General features: G+C 38.7%; 1 protein-coding gene and 1 pseudogene across 3 annotated transcripts in view; one reads left to right on the forward strand and one right to left on the reverse strand.

The window, feature by feature from the left end:
- BCL2L13 (BCL2 like 13) overlaps positions 1-24,156 on the forward strand; it is an 85,897-nt gene that overhangs the window by 22,512 nt on the left and 39,229 nt on the right. Inside the window, exons 3-5 of one of the 3 annotated variants that reach the window (XM_059403937.1) lie at positions 12,502-12,591; positions 16,766-16,922; positions 20,757-20,826. In XM_059403937.1, coding sequence (XP_059259920.1) covers positions 12,502-12,591; positions 16,766-16,922; positions 20,757-20,826 — 317 coding nt within the window. Of the gene's footprint in view, positions 1-12,501; positions 12,592-16,765; positions 16,923-20,756; positions 20,827-24,156 lie in introns of those variants that run through there. The other 2 variants (XM_059403939.1, XM_059403940.1) reach the window with 2 other exon arrangements.
- On the reverse strand, positions 2,598-2,767 carry LOC132019998 (small ribosomal subunit protein uS14-like; annotated as a pseudogene).

Below are 24,156 nucleotides of genomic sequence, written 5' to 3' on the forward strand. Positions count from 1 at the left end.
CTCTCGGGTGTGTGGTGGTATCTTACTATGGTTTTAATTTGCATTTCCCTGATGGCTAATGATGAACTCCTTTTCATGTGCTTATTGGTCATTTGTATATCTTTGGAGAAATGTCTGTTCTTAGCCTTTGCCCTTTTTTGATTGGGTTTTCTGTCTGTTGTTGAGCTATAAGAATTTTTTATTTTTATATATTTTTAAGATTTTGTTTATTTTATTTTATTTTATTTTATTTTATTTTTTAAGATTTTATTTATTCATCAGAGAGAGAGAGAGGGAGAGAGAGTGAGCACAGGCAGACAGAATGGCAGGCAGAGGCAGAGGGAGAAGCAGGCTCCCTGCTGAGCAAGGAGCCCGATGTGGGACTCGATCCCAGGACGCTGGGATCATGACCTGAGCCGAAGGCAGCTGCTTAACCAACTGAGCCACCCAGGCGTCCCAGATTTTGTTTATTTTATTTGACACAGAGAGAGAGTACAAGGTAGGTGGGAGCAGGAAGGAGAGAGAGAATCAGGCTCTCTGCTCGGAGCCAGACACCGGGCTACATCCCAGGACTCTGGGATCAGGACCTGAGCCAAAGGCAGATGCTTCACTGACTGAGACACCCAGGCACCCTTAAGCATTTTTTGTATATTTTAGATATGAGACCTTTATCAGACACATGATTTCAGATCCTCCCTTCCATTCTGTTGTTTGTGTTGGTAGTGTACTTTGATGTACAAACATTTTAAATTTTTATGAAGTCCAATTTATCTGTGTTTTCTTTGATTTCTTATGTTTTTGGTGTCCTAAGAAGCCATTACTTACTTAATACAGAAGTCATGCATATTTTCACCTAAGAAGCCATTACTTTATCCAGAGTCATGCAGATTTTCACCTATGTTTCCTTTTTAAGAGTTTTATAGTTTAGCTTTTAAACTTAGATCTGTGTTCGGGGTGCCTGACTGTCTTGGTTGGTGAGTGTGCAACTCTTGATCTTGGGTTGTGGGTTCAAGTCTTGTGTTGGGTATAGAGATTATTTTTTTAAAATCTTTTTAAAAATTTAGGTCTTTGATCCATTTGAACTAATTTTTTTTTTTTTAAGATTTTATTTATTTATTTGTCAGAGATAGAGCACGAGCGAAAGCGAGCACAGGCAGACAGAGTGGAAGGCAGAGTCAGAGGGAGAAGCAGGCTCCCCGTGGAGCAAGGAGCCCGATGTGGGACTCGATCCCAGGACGCTGGGATCATGACCTGAGCCGAAGGCAGCTGCTTAACCAACTGAGCCACCCAGGCGTCCCTGAACTAATTTTTAATATATGCTCTGAAGTAGACATATAGAGTCATTATTTTGCATGGGAATATGCTGTTATCCCTGCACCATTTGTTGAAAAGTTTCTTCATTCCCCTGTTGAAGGGTCTTGGTCCCCTTCTCAAAATTCACTTACCTTAGGGGCACCTGGGTGGCTCATTTTGTTAGGCAACTGCCTTTGGAATCCCAGGATCAAGTTCCACATTGGATCTCTGCTCAGCAGGGAGTCTGCTTTTCCCTCTGACTCTCCCCGTCTCATGTTCTTTCTCTCTCTCTCAAATAAATAAAATCTCTTTAAAAAAATCAGTTGACCTTAAATGTATGGATTTATATCTGGCCTCTCAGGTAGATTCCATTGGTTTATTAGTCTGTCTTTATTCCATAATTATGTTATTATAGTTTTGTAGTAAGTCTTGAAATTAGAAAGTTTGAATCCTTCTACTTTATTCTTCTTTTTTAAAATTGCTTTGACTATTTTGAGTCTCTTGCAATTCTGTATGAATTTTAGGATGGTTTTATCCATTTCTGAAAAAAAGGCAGTTGGAATTTTTTTTTTTTAAGATATAATTTTTAAGGAGTGCCTACATAGATGGCTTAGTCGTTACGCATCTGCCTTCAGCTCAGGTCATGATCCCACTGTCTCTCTCTCTCTCTGTCAAATAAATAAATAAATAATCTTAAGAAAAACATAATTTTTTTAAAAAGATATTTTATTTATTTATTTGACAGAGAGAGATCAAAAGTAGGCAGAGAGGCAGGCAGAGAGAGAGAGAGAGAGAGAGAAGAGGAAGCAGGCTCCCTGCTGAGCAGAGAGCCCAATGCGGGACTTGATCCCAGGACCCTGAGATCATGACCTGAGCCGAAGGCAGCGGCTTAACCCACTGAGCCACCCAGGTGCCCCTCAAATCAACTTTTTAAGACAGATTCTTATAACCCCATCCCAGATTTTGATTCAGAGCTCATTTTTTCTGGAGATGTGTACTGTTTCATTCTTTTCTCAGCTTTTCTATCAGAAACAGATATTTGATCTTGAAACCAGACTTTGAGTGGGTGCATGATGAAATTTCCCTGCATTCTTTTCCTTCAAATCTGTCCTTTCTCAAATCTGTCTCCCCATGTACAGGATACCTTGGAGTGTAGGAGCACTGAGTCTGAAAACTACCATCATAATTGGCTATTTTGTACTTTTATTTTTTAAACATTCATAATTGAAGTATTTTTTATGTGCAGTGAGTTAGCTTGAAGGTACGTATGTTGGATTTCTGCAGTTAAGGTAGGTCTCTTGGATGACCCATTCAAGGAAATTCACTTACTCCAGCTTAATAAAGCCTCTATCCTTCCCCTACTGATGGAAACACTGGGGCACATATTAAGGCCAGATTTCCGGATCAGACTGTGCTGGTTTGGACAGATGCAGCAAGAATGAGAACGCTGGCCAAATTTCCTGGGATGGCGCCAGTAGAGCTGCTGATGACCCATCTTGCTCTCTCAGATGCAATGAGGCAAAAGACTATTTTGTACTTTTAAAAATCTGTCGGGGTGCCTGGGTGGCTCAGTGGGTTAAAGCCTCTGCCTTCGGCTCAGGTCATGATCCCAGCATCCTGGGATTGAGCCCCGCATCAGGTTCTCTGCTCAGCGGGGAGTCTGCTTCTTCCTCTTTCTCTGCCTGCCTTTCTGCCTACTTGTGATCTCTGTCTGTCAAAATAAATATATTTAAAAATAAAATAAAATAAAATAAAAATCTGTCTACTATGGTATCATTTGGGGTTTTTGTTTTTGCTATTGAGTAAATGATTGAACAATGTTGTCTGTATGTTCAGTAGAAGTTTTTAATTTGATTATGACTATTTGGGTTTTCTTTTTTTTAAAGATTTTATTTATGTATTTGAGAGAGAGAGTGAGAGAGAGCAAGAGAGAGAGAGCATGAATGTGGGGTTGGTCAGAAGGAGAAGCGGACTCCCCACCAGCCGGAGCCTGTTGCTGGTCTGGATTCCAGGATCCTGAGATCATTACCTGAGCTGAAGGCAGATGCTTAATTGACTAAGCCATTCATGTGCCCCTTATTTGGGTTTTCTAGAGTAGTGTTTGTCAAGACTAACTGCCTGAATAGGCAGGCAGTTAAAATAAAGCAGGCTTTAAAATAAGCCTGAATGCTTATTTTAAAAAGATCCTGGGAGGCCACTGGGATGGCTCTGTCAACTGGGTGTCTGCCTTCCCCTCAGGTCATGCATGATCATGGGGTCCTGGGATCCACTTCCACATCAGGCTCCCTGCTTGGTGGTGAGTCTGCTTCTCTCTCTCTCCCTCTGCCCCTCCCCATGCTCGTGCTTTCTCTCTCAATTGCCATCACTCTCTCTCTCTCAAATAAATAAATAAAATCTCGATAATAAAGTTTTTTTTTTAATTTTATTTATTTATTTGTCAGAGAGATAGAGAGAGTACAGGCAGGCAGAGTGGCAGGCAGAGAGAAAGGGGGAAGCAGGCTCCCGCAGAGCAAGGAGCCCGATATGGGACTCAATCCCAGGACGCTGGGATCATGACCTGAGCCGAAGGCAGCCGCTTAACAGACTGAGTCACCCAGGCATCCCCAGTAAATAAAATCTTTAAAAAAAGAAAAAAAAGGATCATGGGTGCACCTGGCTGGCTCAGTTGGTAGAGCATGCTCCATGGTTGGGTATAGAGATAACTTAAAAAGAAAAAAAACCTTTATTTTTATTTATTTATTTTTTTTAATTTAAAAAATTTTTTTAAAGATTTTGTTTATTTATTTGACAGAGAGAAATCACAAGTAGACGGAGAGGCAAGCAGAGAGAGAGAGAGGGAAGCAGGATCCCCGCCGAGCAGAGACTCGGGACTCGATCCCAGGACCCCGAGACCATGACCTGAGCCGAAGGCAGCGGCTTAACCCACTGAGCCACCCAGGCGCCCCCAAAACTTTATTTTTTTAATCTTTAAAAAAAATCATGGAACCCTACCCTAGACCTGTTAAACCAGATGTTCTATGACAGGGTTTGGGAATCTGTATTTTTATATATTTGCTCAGTAATTTTAATGTGTGTTCAGTTTGGAGACCCATAGATTTAGAAAGTTTTGCTCTGCCCAGACAGCTGTTCTTTTTTTCTTTTTTTTTTTTTAAGATTTTATTTATTTATTTGACAGAGATCACAAGTAGGCAGAGAGGCAGACAGAGAGAAAGGGGGAAGCAGGCTCCCTGCTGAGCAGAGAGCCCGATGCGGGGCTCAATCCCAAGACCCTGGGATCACGACCTGAGCTGAAGGCAGAAACTTTAACCCACTGACCCACCCAGGTGCCCCACAAACAGCTGTTTTAAACTTGTTGATCTGATACTCATTTTGAAAGCCCTGAGTGTATTTCAGGCTGGAGTATGATGATTGCTGACTCACTGAATCTTGGTTTGACACTGAAGTGGGTGGGATTTGGTGTGCTAAAGTCTGTTTATCTTTGAAACATTTTTCTCTGGATTTATAGTGGAGGATTTATGCTGCATTGGTCTACTGCGTAGCTCTTTGCTTTTGAAAGTCTGGGTTCAAGGGGTTGATTAAATGAAAATCACTGAATCTGTCTATGTCATTGGTTAGCTAAATAAATAGCCTTTTGTGTCCTGATAGCAGTAGACTTTTTCTGGTTTAGGTTTTCCACATGGCTTATTATCAAGTATGACAACTTGTCCTGTGTAATCAGCGTCACATTAGTCTCATGAGAATAGACACTCCTTTAATCAGCTGCTTTTCTTTAATCTAGTGGGTGAGGCATATGGTAACCAAGACATTATTGTCATTTACTTTGGGGCATGGTGGTAGTATTTGTGGTGGTGTGTGGGTGTGTATATGTTTCAGGTATGTAGATTTTCCAAAAAGAGACAGATGGCAGGTAAGACATTTGTGTATTCCTTATTTTTCACTGTATATCAAAAATTACTGTGTTTTAGAATTTTCAAAACATCTACTTTCTTAAAGATTTTTAAGTAATTTCTTTATCCAGTATACAACCTCAAGATCAAGAGTCACATGCTCTATGGACCTAGCCAGCCAGGAGCCCCCAGAAGATCTACTTTCTAATCTTGTTTTTCTATAATTTATTTGAGCCTGGCTGAATCATTTCAACTTCTAATCATTTCAAAAGTCCCATATTCTTCATATAACAAGGAGGATGGACTAGATGGCCTTTATTTTACAGATCCTCCCAACTCTAAAATTGAGTGATTCAGGCACTGACTAAAACTCCCATAAGCATAGAGATAATAGTTGAAGTCTTATTCTTTCCATTCCTCTTTTATAATATTCTCTATCACAATTCTATACAATAAATAGTCTAGTTACTATTCTTTATGTTTTTGGTTTGTACTCTTACTCTCTTATGTAAAATGACTTCTCACTTTTTGTCATTTGACTGAGCCTCAAAATAGACTGATAACTTCTTAAAATTCTGTGATGTATGAGTAACTTTAATTTTATTGTTTCCCCCACCTTAAGTGTCCTCTCTCACCAGCAATGTTGTCATCTATACATGTATATCTATACATTGTAGTCATTTGAGTCTTCATCATAGTGACAGCGAGAGCTATCATTTGAGTACTTTTTTAGTCCATGCTTGACACAAGTCTAGGACAAAGGGAGTAGCTCCAATAGTTAATAGTATGGTCAGAAAGATAATAAATTATAAAATCATTGAACAGTATAAGACAGGATATACTTCAGTGTTAAACTCTGTGGCGCAGAAGGAATGATATGAATGTTCAAAGAGCAGTGATACAGTAGTAGTCAGTGAAGAAGATACTGTGGAGTAGTAGAGAGACTTAAATTGGTCCTTGAAGGGATGGAAAGGGATGGACAGAATTTGAATAATCAGGAGAAGGAAAGGCAGTCCAGGTTAGGTAAAAATGTAGTTGTAATATGTCCTTTTTATTAGTGAAGAAGTTGGCATTGAGTCCATACAGGGCAAGAATACGAATGAATTTTTTAAAAATTCCTTGCCACATATAACTTAATGTGGCTTATAATAATACATAATGGAAAAATCTAAATGAACTGATTAAATAAAAATATTCTAGTAAATAAAATCCGAGTAGGAAAACTATACATTTTCAGTGGGAATAATAGATCCTTAGTCCCTAAGATCCCATATGGTAATACTAGCATTGAGCAGTTTATTTGGTTCTGAGGCAAAAGCCAAAAACAAGTGAAGATCTACTTATTTCCGGATTTTTTCCCCCCTATAACTAGAAGCTATACTAGTTTCTTTTAAGTGGAACATTATTCTTTAAAAGATATTTCTTTCACTTGGAGCTTTATTATGTAGGGCACAGAGAAATGTAGAAGAAGATGTTGTGAATATCAAACATGGTATTAGCTTTCAAAACACTATCTCTTAATGTGATTCTGGCTAAAAGCTAAGGAAATGGCACCAAAGAGCAGCCGAGTTAAAACAACTAATTAACACTATATGGGGTCCTAGGTTATATGTATGCTCTTCTCTGATAATCCAGCTTACTATGAGGATAAAGTCTAGAATGTAGAGGAATGGAGGGATTACCTCTCATGTCAGACTAAAAAACAGATCTGGGGCACCTGGGTGGCTGAGTGGTTGAAGGGCTGAATTCATTTTGGCTCATGTTGTGAGATGGAGCCCTGGGTGGGGCTCTGTGCTCAGTGGGGAATCTGCTTGAGATTCTCTCTCTACCTCTGCTCCTTCCTCTCCAAATAAATAAGTCTCTATTAATAAATAGAGATTTAATATATAATAAATAATAAATAGATAAAAATTAATCTCTATCAGAAGAAAAGATTCAAAAGGTTGTATTCTCTAGCAAGAGTCCAAAACGTTTAGGCGCTCTACATTTCCAGTTAAGGGCAAGTGAAGAACAAACATGCAGATGTTAAGTTTGAAATGGTTTTATGGAAGGGGCGCCTGGGTGGCTCAGTGGGTTAAGCCGCTGCCTTCGGCTCAGGTCATGATCTCAGGGTCCTGGGATCGAGTCCCGCATCGGGCTCTCTGCTCAGCAGGGAGCCTGCTTCCTTCTCTCTCTCTCTGCCTGCCTCTCAGTGTACTTGTAATTTCTCTCTGTCAAATAAATAAATAAAATCTTTAAAAAAAAAAAAAGAAAATAAATGTTAATGAAAAAAAAAAAACATAAATTAAAAAGGAAAAAAAAAAAAAAAAAAAAAAAAAAAAAGAAATGGTTTTATGGAACTTAAAAGGCTAACCAAAACTTCTTCAGCATGGTTGTTATCCTACTTCTGTCTTGGAAGTATGATTGAAGGATTACAAGCAGATAAAAGAAGGATTTCTGGGGCGACTGGGTGGCTCAGTGGATTAAGCCGCTGCCTTCGGTTCAGGTGATGATCTCAGTGTCCTGGGATCGAGCCCCGAATCGGGCTCTCTGCTCAGCGGGGAGCCTGCTTCCCCTTCTCTCTCTGCCTAGCTCTCTGCCTACTTGTGATCTCTCTCTGTCAAATAAATAAATAAAATCTTTAAAAAAAAAAAAAAAAGAAGAAGGATTTCTTTCTTTCTCTCTTGCTCTCTCTCTCTTTTTTTTTTTTTTGTCTTTTCACTAACTATAAGTCAAATTTAAGGGGCCTCAGATTGTTGGTTGTTTTATTTATTTTTTAAAAATTTCATTTATTTATTTGACAAATAAGTAGGTGACAGGCAGGCAGAGAGAGAGGGGGAAGCAGGCTCCCCTCCGAGCAGAGAGTGTGATGCGGGGCTCCATCCCGGAACTCTGGGACCATGAACTGAGCCAAAGGCAGAGGCTTTGACCCACTGAGCCACCCAGGCACCCCCAAAAGAAGGATTTCTCTTAAAAAACACTCTCATTCACTTTAATTCATGACAATGATTGATCAAAATTCTTACATTGTTGAATGTAAGAGATTATTTTAGCTTGGGAAAAGTTTGAAGGCAAGAGACCAGTCACACCCGGAAAACAGAAAACCGTGGAATTTCTTGTATTCAGGAGGGTAACTTCTTAGTAAAACTTACCAGATGAATTTATTGTGAATTGTGCCCTCACATTTGAAAAACTTAACCTTCCTTCTGAAATTTTTTTTAAAGATTTTATTTATTCATTTGAGAGAGAGAGAGAGTATAAGCGGGGGAGAGAGGGAGAGGGAGAAGCAGACCCTCCACTAAGCAGGGAGGCCGATGTGGGACTTGATCTCAGGACCCTAGGATCATGACCTCAGCCGAAGGCAGATGCTTAACAATCTGAGCCACCCAGGCATCCCACCTTCCTTCTGAATTTTTGAATGTAAATTAACTTTGTTGGATATGTGTTCAGGGGAAAAAAGATAACTTTTAGATCAATTGATATTAAGCCATATACAATATAATAACCCTGTGTTTCACATTACTTGGCATTATGTAGACTATCACAAGATTGGTTCTGCTGATTCAAACTCTTACACTGAAAACAGATTCTGCATAAGCATCATTGGTTAGAAGTCTATGATGAATTGATTCTGTTTATAGAGACAAGATTTGGGGAAAGATCACTGTCAAATAGTAACAACATTTTAGGGAACCAAAAGGACTGGTGAGTGGGAGCTACTGTCTATTGAGCATTTTTGATGTAATGGGGCTTATCTTATTAGCCTTGACAGCATTCTTTTGAGGTAGGTTTTATTTTCCCATTTACATAAGAGGAAAAGCTCAAGAAGATTATTTTCCTAAAGTCACATGTAGTGATGAGCTGGAATGCTTGAATCCAAAGCTTATCTTCCACTTTATAGATCTTCCTTCCAGGAAGCAAGAAGGGAGAGAGATAATTTCATTGAAAGAAATAAGATTGACCTGAAATTAATTTCCCAGTCTGTGTTTGCCTTGTTTTAATAATGTCACAGTATATTCTGGGGCTCACTTTACCTAGTATAGTTATATTAATCAGTGCTGTTGCAGAGCTGTCTGAATGTGTGTGTGTGTGTTTTTCTTTTTCTTTTTTTTTTTTTAATTCTCTCTGAAAGGAAACCATATTAGGGGCACCTTGGTGGCACAGTTCTTTGAGTGCATGACTCCTGATTTTTTTTTTTTTTAAGATTTTATTTATTTATTTGACAGAGAGACACAGTGAGAGAGGGAACACAAGCAGGGGGAGTGGGAGAGGGAGAAGCAGGTTTCCCACTAAGCAAGGAGCCTGGTGTGGGGCTCGATCCCAGGACCCCAGGATCATGACCTCAACCGAAGGTGGACAGTTAATGACTGACCCACCCAGATACCCTGACTCTTGATTTTGGATCATCAGGTCATGATCTCAGGGTCGTGGGATCGAGCCCTGTGTCGGGCTGTGCACTCAGCTTAGTCTGCTTGTCCTTCTCCCTCTGCTCCTCCCCTCACTTGTGCTGTGTCTCTTTTTCTCTCAAATAAATAAATAAAATCTTAGAAGAAATAAAAGGAAACCCTGTTACAATTACAAACAGTACTTGAGATTTATTAGAAGTCTGTCTGTAAGCAAAATAAGCCAGTCTCCAAAGACAAATACTGTATAATTCCACTTATATAAAGTACTTAAGAGGAGTCAAATTGGAGAAACAGAAAGTAGAATGGTGGTTGCCAGAAGCTGGGGTGGGGCAGAGGGAAGGAAGAAATGGGGAGTTATTGTTTAATGAGTGTAGAGTTTCAGTGTTTTTTTTTTTTTTCTTTAAAGATTTTATTTATTTGCCAGAGAGAGTACATACAAGCAGGCAGAGAGGCAGGCAGAGGCAGCGAGAGAAGCAGGCTCCCTGCCGAGCAAGGAGCCCGATGCGGGACTCGATCCCAGGACCCCAGGATCATGACATGAGCCGAAGGCAGCAGCTTAACCAACTGAGCCACCCAGGCGTCCCGAGTTTCAGTTTTTTCAAGATGTAGAAAGTTCTTGGGGTCCCTGGGTGGCTCAGTTGATTAAGTGTCCAACTCTTGGTTTCAGCTTAGCTCATGATCTTAGATAGGGTCCTGGGATTGAGCCCTGTGTCAGGCTCAGTGTTTAGTGGGGAATCTGCCTGAGAATTCTACTCCTCTCCCTCTGCTCCTCCCCTGAGCTTGTTCTCTCTCTCTCTCTGCCTCTCTCTCCGTCTACTTGTGATCTTTCTCTGTCAAATAAATAAATAAAATCTTAAAAAAAAAAAAAGAATTCTCTGCTTTAAATAATTATAAAGAATAAATCCTTAAAAAAGGTGGAGAAAATTCTAGGGATGGATGGTGGTGATGGTAGCACATTATGAATATAAGTAATACAGCTGAACTACACACTTAGATAAGGTGGAAAATTTATGTGGGGCGCCCGGGTGGCTCAGTGGGTTATAGCCTCTGCCTTAGGTCCAGGGATTGAGCCCTGCATTGGGTTCTCTGCTTGGCGGGGAGCCTGCTTCCTCCTCTCTCTCTCTCTTTCTCTGCCTGCCTCTCTGCCTACTTGTGATCTCTGTCAAATAAATAAATATATTATCTTTAAAAAAAAAAGATGGAAAATTTATGTTACATGTAATTTGTTACATGCAGAAATGATAAGTGAAATGTCATTAAGCAAATATATTAATCATGACATTGAAGAGATCCTTTGTGTTACACTTCAACCAGAAATACCTAAGAAACTGGGTGCCTGGGTGGCGCAGTGGGTTAAAGCCTCTTCCTTTGGCTCAGGTCATGCATGATTCCAGGGTCCTGGGATTGAGCCCCACATTGGGCTCGATTCCAGGGTCCTGGGATTGAGCCCCACATTGGGCTCTCTGCTCAGCAGGGAGCCTGCTTTCTCCTCTCTCTCTGCCTGCCTCTCTGCCTACTTGTGATCTCTGTATGTCAAATAATTAAATAAAATCTTAAAAAAAAAAAAGAAATACCTAAGAAACTACTTTTTTCACAAAAAATTATTTTAAGTTTTATTTTGGTTAGTCTCAGCTCAGAAGTAAAGTGTTTTATGTTACCTAAAGGAAAATTGTTTTTGTCAACTTTAAATTTGAAAACTAATAAAAAAATCTGTGAAATGTTGAAATATTCAGCCTTTTGTTTTTCAGAGGTATTTTTAAAGACATAGGGATGCTATAATAACTTTCTTCATCTAGGGGTGCTGGCTGGCTCAGTTGGTAGAACATGGGACTCGATCTTGCAGTTGTGAATTTGAGCCCCATGTCAGGTGTAGAGATTATTTAAAAATAAAGTCTTAAAAAAATCAAGTTACTTGGTCTAAATTAATAAGTTTATCTTTTAATTCAGCATTTATTTGCTTGCAGAAAATGGAAATACGCAAATGGTAAATCTTTTTCTAAAACTTATCAGTGGTAGAAAACAGTGATATAAACCATTGAAAAAGCACTGGAAATGTGTCTGTAAGTAGATTCTGAATGTGAGAGGTGTAGGGTGTCATATTTGGAGTCAGTATTTTAGGTGAAATGTTGAGGCAGGAGAGATTAGTAGATTTTAAAGCATCTTGTCTCATTTTCTCCTTTGGAGCTGTTCTTCCCATTTGTTCTCCATTCTGTGCCACAGACCAAGACCTTCCTTTCCTTTTACTGCATGATAATCGCTTGTGGTCAGTATTTTTGGTATACTCATAGCTCTCTTAAGTTGGAAGATATAAATCTTTCGAGGATAATAGGCCTTCTCTTGAGCTGCATTTTGCATGCAGATGTGAAGATAAGGGACCATGAATATAAATTTTTGAAGACATTTATCACTTATTGAGACAACTTTTCAGGTTTCTTTTTCTATTATTATGTCAAAAATGTTTCTGAGATATTTCCTTCTTAGCTTCCCAACTAGAAGATGAGGACGCAACCTGGATTAATGATTTTTTTTTTAAACATTTTGTTTAGTTATTTGAGAGAGAGAGAGAACATGCATGAGTGGAGGAGAGGGGCAGTGGGAGAGGGAGAAGCAGACTCCCTGCTGAGCAGGGAGCCCAGCTCCAGGCTCAATACCAGCACCCTGGGACCACAACCTGAGCTGAAGGCAGACGGCCAACCAACTGAGCCACCCAGGCACCCCTGGATTAATAATTTGATATTCAGACTCTATATTTTATAAAAATTTCAGATTTTATATTCAGAATCTGAGTTCAATTCACCGCTCCTCCACTGTGGTGGTCTAACCTACCCAAGCTTCAACTTCCTCATCTTTAAGTATCTCTGAGCCGAGTAGCCTTGATAATGAGTTTTGATTTGTATTTTCTGAATTAAATAGTTAAAATACTACCTATATTCTAATGGCTTCTCTCTCTCTCATAGCTTCACAACCTCTGGATCAGGAAGTTTTATTAAAAGTTAAAACCGAAATTGAAGAAGAGCTAGAATCCCTGGACAAAGAAATTTCTGAAGGTCTGTTTATTCTTATTTTCCTAGGTAATTAATGGACTCAGTTTGGTGTAGTTTACTCTTGGTTTGATATTTTACAGTAGAGCATTCTTAACATTGCATAGCTTCATTGGTATAGGATTATAAGGGCGAAACAAGAAGGTATCCTTTTTCTTTCCTGGGCGATAGGTTTATAAATGTTTCCAAACCATACCTGACAGCCTTTTCCTGGTGTTAAGTAATAGACCAAACAATCATGTGCAGGTACTTTCCATTTAATGTCATTTGATTTGTGTTGGTGTTTTTTTTTAAATTAATAACATTAAAGGGGAAATTGTAAGTAAGTCATTTACATTTTTGCATGTATTATGCTATAGATAGTTGTAAGAGTAATATACATGTAATTTTGTGGTAGGTGGGTGCTAGCTGCTTGCTTTACTGGGATTCTGTGCCCTGTATCCCATTTGTACCTTGGAACAACAATGATTCTGCCTGTTCTTCTCCCAGTTAGAGCATGGCAGTATAATATGGAGTAAGGAAGCAGATGAGAAGTTGGTAGTTTGAGCTGAGAAGACAGAAGCTGTGATTGCTGCTTTCATGTGCAACATTTTATACTCGCATCACCTTCATAGTTTTAAACTTTATCCATGGGGCGCCTGGCGGCTCAGTCGGTTAAGGGTCTGTCTTCAGCTTGGGTCATGGTTTCTGAGTCCTGGGATCAAGCCCTGTATCAGGCTTCCTGCTTGACAGTCTGCTTTTCTCTCTTTCCCTCTGCCCCTCCCCACCACCTGGGTTCTCTCTCTCTCTCAAATAAATAAATAAAATCTTTAAAAAATAAAAATAAAATATCCATGCGCAGGAATGTTGAGTGCGAAGTTTCATTTTAAAAAGGGAATGAGGGGCACCTGGTTGGCTCAGTGGTTTAAGCCTCTGACTTCGGATCAGGTCATGATCTCAGGGTTTTGGGATCGAGCCCCACATGGGGTTCTCTGCTCAGCAGGGAGCCTGCTTCCCCCGCCTCTCTCTGCCTACCTCTCTGCCTGTTTGTGATCTCTCTCTCTGTCAAATAAATAAATAAAATCTTTCAAAAAATAAAAAATAAAAAAGGGAATGAAAATAAAAAATAAAAAAGGGAATGAGTGGCACCTGGGTGGCTCAGTGGATTAAAGCCTCTGCCTTCAGCTCAGGTCATGATCCCAGGGTCCTGAGAATCGAGCCTCGAATTGGGCTCTCTGCTCAGTGAGAAGCCTGCTTCCCCCTCTCTTTCTCTGCCTGCCTTTCTACCTACTTGTGATTTCTGTCTGTCAAATAAACAAATAAAATCTTTAATAAATAAATAAATAAATAAATTTATTTTTGAAAAAGGGAATGAAAGATACAGAATTGTTGAATCACTATATTGTACATGTGGAACTAATATAACACTGTATGTTAACTATACTGGAATCAAAAACTATTTTTTAAAAATATCTATTTATTGGGACGCCTGGGTGGCTCAGTTGGTTAAGCAGCTGCCTTCGGCTCAGGTCATGATCCCAGTGTCCTGGGATCGAGTCCCACATCGGGCTCCTTGCTCTGCAGGGAGCCTGCTTCTCCCTCTGACTCTGCCTGCCACTCTGTCTGCCTGTGCTCGCTTTCTCTCCCTCTCTCTCCCTGACAAATAAATAAATAAAATCTTAAAAAAAAAAATTTATTTATTTGAGAGAAAGAGAAAGAGTATGTGCTCATGAACTGGGAGGGGATGGGCAGGCAGAGGGAGAGGGAAATGGAGAAGCCAGACTCCCGCTGTGCAGGGAGCCCAGTGCAGGGCTGGGTTCCAGGACCCTGAGATCATGACCTGAGCTGAAGGCAGGTGTTTAACCAACTGAGCCACCAAGGTGCCCCTTAAATAAAAAGCTTTTTTAAAAAAATAATGAGGGGTGCCTTGGTGGCTCAGTGGGTTAAAGCCTGTGCCTTCAGCTTAGGCATGATCCCAGGGTTCTGGGATTGAGCCCCGCTTCAGGCTCTTTGCTCATCAGAGAGCCTGCTTCATCCTCCCTCTCTGCCTACTGTCCGTCAAATAAATAAATAAAATCTTTAAAAAAAAAATAATGAGAATAATCGACTCATCCCATCAGGTGGAATAAACTGATTAGAATCCGGCTTAAGAAGTGTCATATTTATAGGGGTGCCTGGGTGGTTCACTGGGTTAAGCCTCTGCCTTCGACTCAGGTCATGATCTCAAGGTCCTGGGATCAAGCCCCGCATTGGGCTCTTTGCTCAGCAGGGAGCCTGCTCTCCCCCACCCCCGTCTCTCTGCCTGCCTCTCTGCCTATTTGTGATCTCTGTCTGTCTAATAAATAAATAAAAATCTTTTTAAAAGTGTCATATTGGGACGCCTGGGTGGCTCAGTTGGTTAAGCAGCTGCCTTCGGCTCAGGTCATGATCCCAGGGTCCTGGGATCAAGTTCCACATCTGGCTCCTTGCTCGGCAGGGAGCCTGCTTCTCCCTCTACCTCTGCCTGCCTCTCTGTCTGCCTGTGCTCACTCGCTCTCTCTCCCTCTGTCTCTGCAAATAAATAAATAACATCTTTAAAAAAAAAAAAGTCATATTTATAAAGGTAAAAATGAAATCTTAAAATACTAAAAAACAAACAAACAAAAACCCCCAAAATACTAAGAGTGGGATGATAGAGCTAGAAGTTGCTTTCCATTTATCTTTTTTTTTTTTTTAAGATTTTAGTTATTTGACAGAGAGAGAGATCACAAGTAGGCAGAGAGGCAGGCAGAGAGAGGAGGGGGAAGCAGACTCCCTGCTGAGCAGAGAGCCCGATGCGGGGCTCGATCCCAGGACCCTGAGATCATGACCTGGGCCGAAGGAAGAGAACTACCCTGAACTACCAGAACTACCCAGGTGCCCTCCACTTAACATTCTTGCATGAAACTGGTATGTAGTAACATACTAAATTGGCTTGTGTAATTTTTAGAAAATTATTTATTTATTTGATAGAGAGTGTGCATGAGAGCGAGCACAAGTTGGGGGGAGGGGCAGAGGAAAGGGAGAAGCAGACTCCCCACTGAGCAGGGAGCCTGTATTAGGGCTCAACCCCAGGACCCTGGGATCATGAACTGAAGGTAGATGCCCAACCAACTGAGCCACCCAGGTGCTCCTATGTATTTTTTTTTTTTTAAGATTCAATTTATTTGAGAGGGAGAGAGCATGGGCACACGAAAGTGGGTATTGGGGCAGAGGGAGGCAGAGAGAGAGAGTCTTAAGCATATTCCTCCCTGAGATTAGAGCCTGTAAGGGGGTGGAATTCACAACCCTGAGATTATGACCTGAACTGAAATTAAGAGTTGGACATTTGGGGCGCCTGGGTGGCTCAGTGGGTTAAGCCGCTGCCTTCAGCTCAAGTCATGATCTCAGGGTCCTGGGATCGAGTCCCGCATCGGGCTCTCTGCTCAGCAGGGAGCCTGCTTCCCTTTCTCTCTCTGCCTGCCTCTCTGTCTACTTGTGATCTCTCTCTGTCAAATAAATAAAAAATAAAATCTTTAAAAAAAAAAAAAAAGAGTTGGGCATTTAACTGACTGAGCCACCCAGGTGCTCCTTGGCTTCTGTGTTTTAGCAGTCAGTTTAGTCTTTTTTCTTGTAAAACTAATTTCCATAAAAATCTTTCCTTTAAAAAAAATCTCTAAATATTAAGCCTTGTGTTCTGGAATGATTAATATCGCGTAATGATTGACCCGTTTAAGTGGCTTTTAGCCATTAGCTTGTTTCCAGTAGTAGACGTCTTAAAGAGGTTTTTGTTTTTTTTTTTTTTAAGATTTTATTTATTTATTTGACAGAGAGCTCACAGTAGGCAGAGAGGGGAAAGCAGGCTCCCTGCTGAGTAGAGAGCCCGATATAGGGCTTGAACCTAGGACCTGAGACCATGACCTGAGCTGAAGGCAGAGGCTTTAACCCTGAGCCACACAGGTGCCCCAGTTCCTTGAGTTTTTATAGCACAACGTTTTTTTTCCTCAAATTTTAAATTTTTGGGTTTTAAGGTTTTGTTTGTTTGTTTAATAGTAATTTCTGCACCCAATGTGGGGCTTGAACTCCTGACCCCAAGCTCTTCCAACTGAGCCAACCAAGCATGCCTGCAGCACAACTTTGGTATTATATATTAAAATAGGGTTTTGTTTTGTTTTTTTGTTTTTTGTTTTTACCCTGTCTTCAGCATTCACCAGCACAGGCTTTGACCGTCATACTTCTCCTGTGTTCAGCCCTGCTAACCCAGAAAGCTCCGTGGAAGACTGCTTGGCTCATCTTGGGGAAAAGGTCTTACAGGAACTGAAAGAGCCTCTACAAAAGGCGTTGCAAATGCTCCTCAGCCAGTGAGTTACCATTGCTGAGGGGAATGTGCTTCTCTAAAGTAGTCTCTGGATCTCTCATGCAGCACTGGATTGGTTAAGGCTTTGTTTTAGGTGAACGGTGTTACTTCTTTTCTCACTTCCCTTTTTCTGTCTTTGCTTTCCTGAAGCATCTGTTTGTGTTTTGAGTGACAACTTTTACATCAAAGGGGCGACTTAACTTTTCTGACATGGATTTGATCATTTATGTTTACTTGTTGAACTGTCAGGTTTCAGCAGATGCTTTCACTGCTTTGTAAGTGTAAATATGAGCTATTTCACTTGTCCTGACCACTTTTTACTACGATTCTGTCTGGGGGCCAACATAAATATAATGATTAGGGTTTTATGCATTGTAATGTAGGGTTAACATCATATCAGTATTTTAGGTATCCCAAATGTTGCTAAACTTTGCGGTTGTAACATCTGTCCATGACACTGTTGCCACATTCTTATAGTGGGAGCTTCTCTGCTAACTATGGTTTTGACTGTTAAAGCTCAAGGCAAGACGCTTGCAGTGAAAGTACTTTAAAATAGAACCAAGTCATTTGCTATACATCTTAAAAATTTTTTCCTTTAATTCTTTGTTGAGAATCATTAAAGAATTGATACGAATTAGAAAAATATTGTTCTAATGAAGAATGACACCTGAAACAGGATGAAGACTGTTTCTTCACTAAATGGGTCAAAATTGAGATGCCAGATTACTGATGTAGTAAGGTAATTTCTTACTTTCACATAACCAAAGATTGCCATTTATTAGAAGGAAGCATTTGGGAGTTTAAGCAGAATTCATTTTGTTTCTGCCAATAGCAAATGTAAAAAATCCAAGTTATGTATAAGACACTGAAATGAAATATTTGGACTTTCTTAACTTTATATATAGAAAAATTTAAAAAGAAAATGTGAACAGAAGATTATGGTGTCAGAAAATAAAACTTAAATAGGAAATTTGGTTGTGCAGTGGTGACTTTAAGAGTGTTCTCTCTAGTTCAGGGGCCCTGAGAATGTGAGGGACAGGGTGAGTGGGTGGGGTTTGTTAGGCCTTTGCTAACCCTTCTTAAACCAGAATAGCTATATTTTCATATATTTTTTAAATTGAGGTTTCATGTAAGATTTAAAGAAACCTACTGTTTTGCCAAAACGAAAAAAAGCTTGTAAAAGCTATTGGGATTGGGAGTAAAATAACTGAGAAGTAGAAGACAAAAAATACTGTCTGTAACTTTGATAAAAACTATTTGTGGCTAACCATTTCATTCTATATCGAAATTTCCCCATCTATTAACTTTAACTTTACTAGGGTATTATAAGCTCTCCGAAGAACAGTATCATATAGGTAAAATACTTTTCATAATCTACAGGAAAAATTGATAGCTTCTCACTGTAAAGTAAATTACATTACATTAAATTAATTAATTACATTAAAAAATATATAGTTAGGTGAATACTTGGTGTTTTTAACCCCCCAAACTCTGAATACTGACTATTTATTTTTATTTTTATGTATTAACTTAAAGATTTTATTTTTAAGTAATTTCTACACCCAGGGTGGGGCTCAAACTCACAAACTTGAAATCAAGAGTCACACATGCCACGGACTGAAACAGCCAGGCACTCCTGACATTATTTTTTAAACTGGTACCTCTGGTTGTATGTCAGAGTCAGACCTCTTTATGAATAAATTTTTTTTCAGTAATCTACTTTTGAAAGTTGTTAAGCTTTAGTACTAATACCTTAGAAGTATCTAACTGATGATGAACTAGAAGTATTATATACAGGTTAACAGGAATAATTTGTAAGGTGGAAAATACCACTTACTCTTTCAGTTTTGTTCAGGTGGGAAATTAGTCCTGAACTCATTGGAGAGCCAAGCACCAGCAGTGTGAAAAGGTTCCCTCTGCCCCTTTTTCTTCTTTGCTCTGTTCAGATAGCTCATTAGATAGAACCAATTATTCAGCTAGTTGCTTTTCTATGTTTTAGATTTCCTTTGAATGTTTTATTTTAGTCTGCTGGATCTTTTATGTGCATGTATGTGTGTACATATAATGATTCAAATCATGTTTCATTCTGAAGGATGCTAACGTACTTTAGCCTGATAGACAGACTACCAATAAGGACTACTGTGACCCACAGCAGCATCAAACAGTTCAGGAAAGGAAGTGAAGGGACTGATAGACGCAAGTAAACTTCAGGGAGAATATAGGTAGGTAGATTATATAGTATCTGAAGTTCAAGTTTTATAACTATGTACTACTTAAGCCCAAGGCTTTTAAAAAATTCTAAACTTACTTTAATGGTAATATAATATCAGGAAGGTAGTACACAACATCTTCCTAAAAAGGTCATCCATATATCTTAACCTCCTTTCAGCATCTATGTGGTATTGATTTTATATTGACTTGTGTGAAAGAATGATACCTGTGTCAACAGAACTGGTTTCTGAAGTATGTGGACCAGCACTGTACAACAGATAAAATGCAAGTCATGAAAAGCAATTTAAAATGTCCTAGCAACCATATTTTTAATCTATTTTATTCTACCCAGTATATTCAAAATATTAGTTTTAACAGGTATTCAATATAAAGATATCAATGAGCTATTTTACATTTTTTTCCCTTACTAAGTCTTAGAAATCTAGTGTGTATATTGTGCTTTCAGCATATCACTAGCCACATTTCAGATGACCATTAACCGCATGTGGCATTGAGACATTATTGTGACATGTTTCAAATCCTAATTTAAAATAGGACTAGTGTGGCCTTTGGACCCAGATCTAGTTGGGTGTGAATTCCTGCATTGCTGCTTGCCAACTGCGCATTTGGGATAGTTTCTTAGCTTTCCTGAACTTCAGTTTCCTAATGTATAAAATGATAGTATGTAAGGTAAAATATAAACATATAATAATATAAAACTGAACAGTAGGCTACTGATAAGTGGTAGCTGTCTTCCATTATTAAATTTCATAGGCTGAGGAAATTACAGACCAGAATCAGATGAGAACATGCCTTTGAATGGATTTTAAAATCCTATAAAAGCAAGAATTCTTTCCTTTATTTTGTATATGTGATTAGTTTGCCAACAGAAGTGAGGGGTAAATTTTATTAAATGTGATATGCTACTTGGTACAAAGTATTTTTTTTTGTTGGTGGTTGTTAATTTGTAAATGAAACCAAGTCTTATACATAGTACCTAAAGTCCATCAGTAAATTACTGAGTGTTGTCATCACTGTGATTTCAGTTCTGGTATGACTAGAACTTAACGTGGAAATAATCAGAAAGGCTTATCTCTGCTCTCCAGGATTTCATGTCATAAGACGCCAAGTTAAAAATAGAGCTCTGTTTACTGGCCTTGTTTAGTGTAACTCCTTATATCCTCAGTTTGAGAAGTCTTTCAGTGACATGCTTAATTTTGAGGTGTTTGAGGTTTTTTGCCTTTTAAAAAGTTAAAATTGTACTTTCACTAATGAGATCATTTTTGTTACTGTTTTATCTTACTTTAATAACCCAAATGTGTGCTTATCTGCAACATGGAAATCCTCTTGGAGAAGTTTCAAACAATTATTTTTAAAGTGTTATTATTTATCTTGTTATGTTATTAGCTGTTTTCCCAAGCTGATAGCATGCCTCCGCCAATAGGGAATGCTTAAAGTAAATGCATACCAAATGCTAAAAGCCATGTCTCAGACAAAACAGTATACTGAATATTTTTTGGTACTTTAGAGAAAATTCAACACAGAATAGTGACTGTATATTTATTCATCTGGAAATCTAGAATTTTCCTTCTTTGTGACCCAGACTTTTAAAAAAAAATCTCTACAGGCCAGTGACATATCAGGCATATCGGGAATGTACACTGGAGACCACAGTACATGCCAGCGGCTGGAATAAGGTATTAACCAAATTATCTTTTCTCTTACAAGATTTTAGTGTGTTGATTAAAGTGTAGGAGAAATTGTTAAAATCATATAAGAGAAAACTGTTAGAGCTCATTATTTAATGCATAAATCCAATTGTGTTAATGGGTGTTTTTGAGTAAAGCGTTTTTTTGATTAACACTGTGAGGCTCTGGTTGGCCCCAAAATATGTGTCCCATAGTATGCTATTCTTCCTTCCTATCTATTCTTGAATTTTCTATCATTTCTTCACTTCTCCATATCAGACATGACACTTATCTCCAGATGGTTTTTTGTTACCCTGTGTGTATGTCTTGGGGTGAAAAAGAATAAGAGCTTCATTTGCAAGACTGCTTCTTCTTGTCCCTCCCCTTTTTTTTGTTCTTCTAGTTCTTTTAAATGATTAATACCATTTGTGTTTTATAGTTTACAAGGTATCTGAATGTCACATCTCATTGGATCATTACAACCATCCTTTTCAGAAGACAGAATGGATTTTATTAGCTTTTGTTTTGTTATATATTTAGTTATATCAGGTGAATAATCAGAGAAAAAAAAGTTAAGTGATTTCTCCAGGACCCTTTGACTAAGAAATATTGGAACCAACACTAGAGCTGAGATCTCAGATCTTCTGATTCCAGCTTTAGTGTTTTTTTCTACTGTACCATACCGCTTAGCCATGATCTCGGACTGTGTTATCCATTTATCACCTTGAAAAGGCAGAAAGTCTAAGGAAATGCAGTATAGTGGGGCTCCCCTCAATATGAGGAAGAAGTGTGGCCCTTAGCGATCTTGTGCTAGAAATGAGAAAAATTCAGTAGAATCATTTTTATAAATAGCCACCTCTACTCTGAATTGATTTTTTTTAAAGTTTTCATTTTATCCAACAATTTCACACATCACTCAGTACTCATCACAAGTGTACTTCCTAATCCGCGTCACCTATTTAAACCATCCCTCCACCCCCTGCCCTCTATTCAGAACTGTTAATAGTGTGAGCCAGACCATGTGATTTACGTACCTAAGTGATGTATATTGTTTTTAGTCACTTTATAATACAGGCCTTGGAAGCATTATAGGATAATAATTAGCATCATAGGTTTTGTAATTGGACTTGTTTCAAGTATCAGCTTTGCTACAGACTAGATGCATATCTTTGGACAGTTTATTAAGCTCTCCAAATCTAAATTTTCTTTTCTTTTCTTTTTTTTTCTTTTTTAAGTTTTGTTTAAGTAATCTCTACACCCAACATGGGGCTCTAACTCATGATCCCGAGATCAGAAGTAGCACACTCTTCCAACTGAGCCAGCCAGGTGCCCTTCTAAATCTTCATTCTCACATATATGAAATGGATCTAATACTAACCTCAAAAATTTTACTAGATTTAAATGATATAATGTAGGTTAAATGCTTATTTAGCACATTGCCTGGCATCATAATAAACATTCAGTAAATAGTGGCTATTAAGTTAGATTTAAGGTCTGAGAATTTGTTCCAAAATAGTCACTGTTACGGGGTTTTACTAGGTTATTTAGCTGCAAATAACTTATTTTAAAAGTTTGTTTAATTTCCTTTTTTTGGAATTAAAAAAAGTCCTTAGTATTTAAAATACACTTATTTATTTAATAAATAAAAATGAGCGTGGTTATGATATATTTCTTAGTATGTCAAACAACACATGTTTAAGTACCTAATATTGCTCGCCTTCTTCCCATATTTTATGTTTTCTTCCTTTCACTTTGTCCAGTGACTGTTAATAATCAACTCTTGTATGTTCTCCTCCCCTCCATCCTAGGGTTGTCCTAAAAAAAAATCCGAGTAAACCCCAGACTTCACTATCTCTCTTCACCTATCTGATTTTTCCATTGTCTGCTTCATTTTAGTCCCTCAACTGAACCAAAGGCCAAGGCTGTGGCTTAAATAAATTCCTCATATAAATGAGGCCTGCCAGTTAGAGTATTACTTGCTCTGTTGAATCCAGTATTACTTTCCTACTGAGTCCTCTAGGGCTGAAAATAATATGGCTGTCTGGTCGGTAAATGAGGCTTAAATGAAACACACATCAGAAAGAAGAGGAAGAAAAATGTCCACAGAGCATGCCGTGTTAGGGATAAACTGAGTATCTGTTTATTTGTATAGGGATTCTGAAAGCATCTTGATAGAATACTCCATCATATCAAAAGAAGTGGGGGAAAAATCTGGTCACAATCCTGTATTAATAGTATGATCCTTTAAAAAAAGAAGTTTAAAAAAAAAAAGGCCATGTATAAATGTAGGTATGTATATGCCTAGAAAAATAATTGAAATATGTGCCAAAACATATTTCAAATACATATTACAAATACATAGTAATTATCTCTAAATTATAGGGTCTTTTCCTTCTTCCCCCACCCCCACATGGGTATTTTCTTTTCCTATGTAACTCTCTCCTGAGAAGAAAAGTAGAAAATAATGATCAAAGAGAAGAAGCCATGAAATGCTCAACTTTGCCTTTTCTTGGGGATGTAGACCCTACCAGAAATATAATTATGCTTAAATACACGAATAGAAGGCACTGTGCGTGCCGTTGGACTGCTGACTATAACTACATTATCTGCAAAGTTCCATGACTGCTCATGACACATTAATGATCACTGTCTTTTTTTGACCCTGATAGAAACAATTATTTTGATGGTGTCCTGGTACTGTAAATGGTGTGCAGAGACACACCACGCTTACATCTTACTGTCTTCTTTTTCTCACCTTCTTTATATCCTTTTTGTTAAAATAAACACTGTAGGGGTGCCTGGCTGGCTCAGGCAGTAGAACCTGTGACTTGTTCTCAGGGTTGTGGGTTCGGGCCCCATGTTGGGTAGAGACTACCTAAAATAAAATCTTTTTAAAAATAATAATAAAGTAGGGACACCTGGGTGGCTCAGTCGGTTAAGCTGCTGCCTTCGGCTCAGGTCATGATCCTGGGGTCTTGGGATCGAGTCCCGCATCAGGCTCCTTGCTCAGCAGGGAGCCTGCTTCTCTCTCTGCCTCTGCCTGCTTGTGTTCCCTCTCTCTCTCTCTCTCTCTCTCACAAATAAATAATAAATAAAATCTTTACAAAATAATAATAATAAACATTGTAACTATAAAAAGAGAGCCAGCTGTAGTGTTAATACATGCTGTTCATAGTGTAACAAATAAACTTTAGAAAAATAATAGCAAAAATAAATGAATTATTTGCCTTGGTTAATTTTTAGTGACATACTAAATCACTAATATTTTAAAATCTTTATTGAAATTTCAAGCATACATAAAAGCACAGCAGATAGCATAGCAAATCTCATGTATCTTGT

This window comes from Mustela nigripes, chromosome 6 (genome assembly GCF_022355385.1).
Source record: "Mustela nigripes isolate SB6536 chromosome 6, MUSNIG.SB6536, whole genome shotgun sequence".
Lineage (NCBI taxonomy): Eukaryota > Metazoa > Chordata > Mammalia > Carnivora > Mustelidae > Mustela > Mustela nigripes.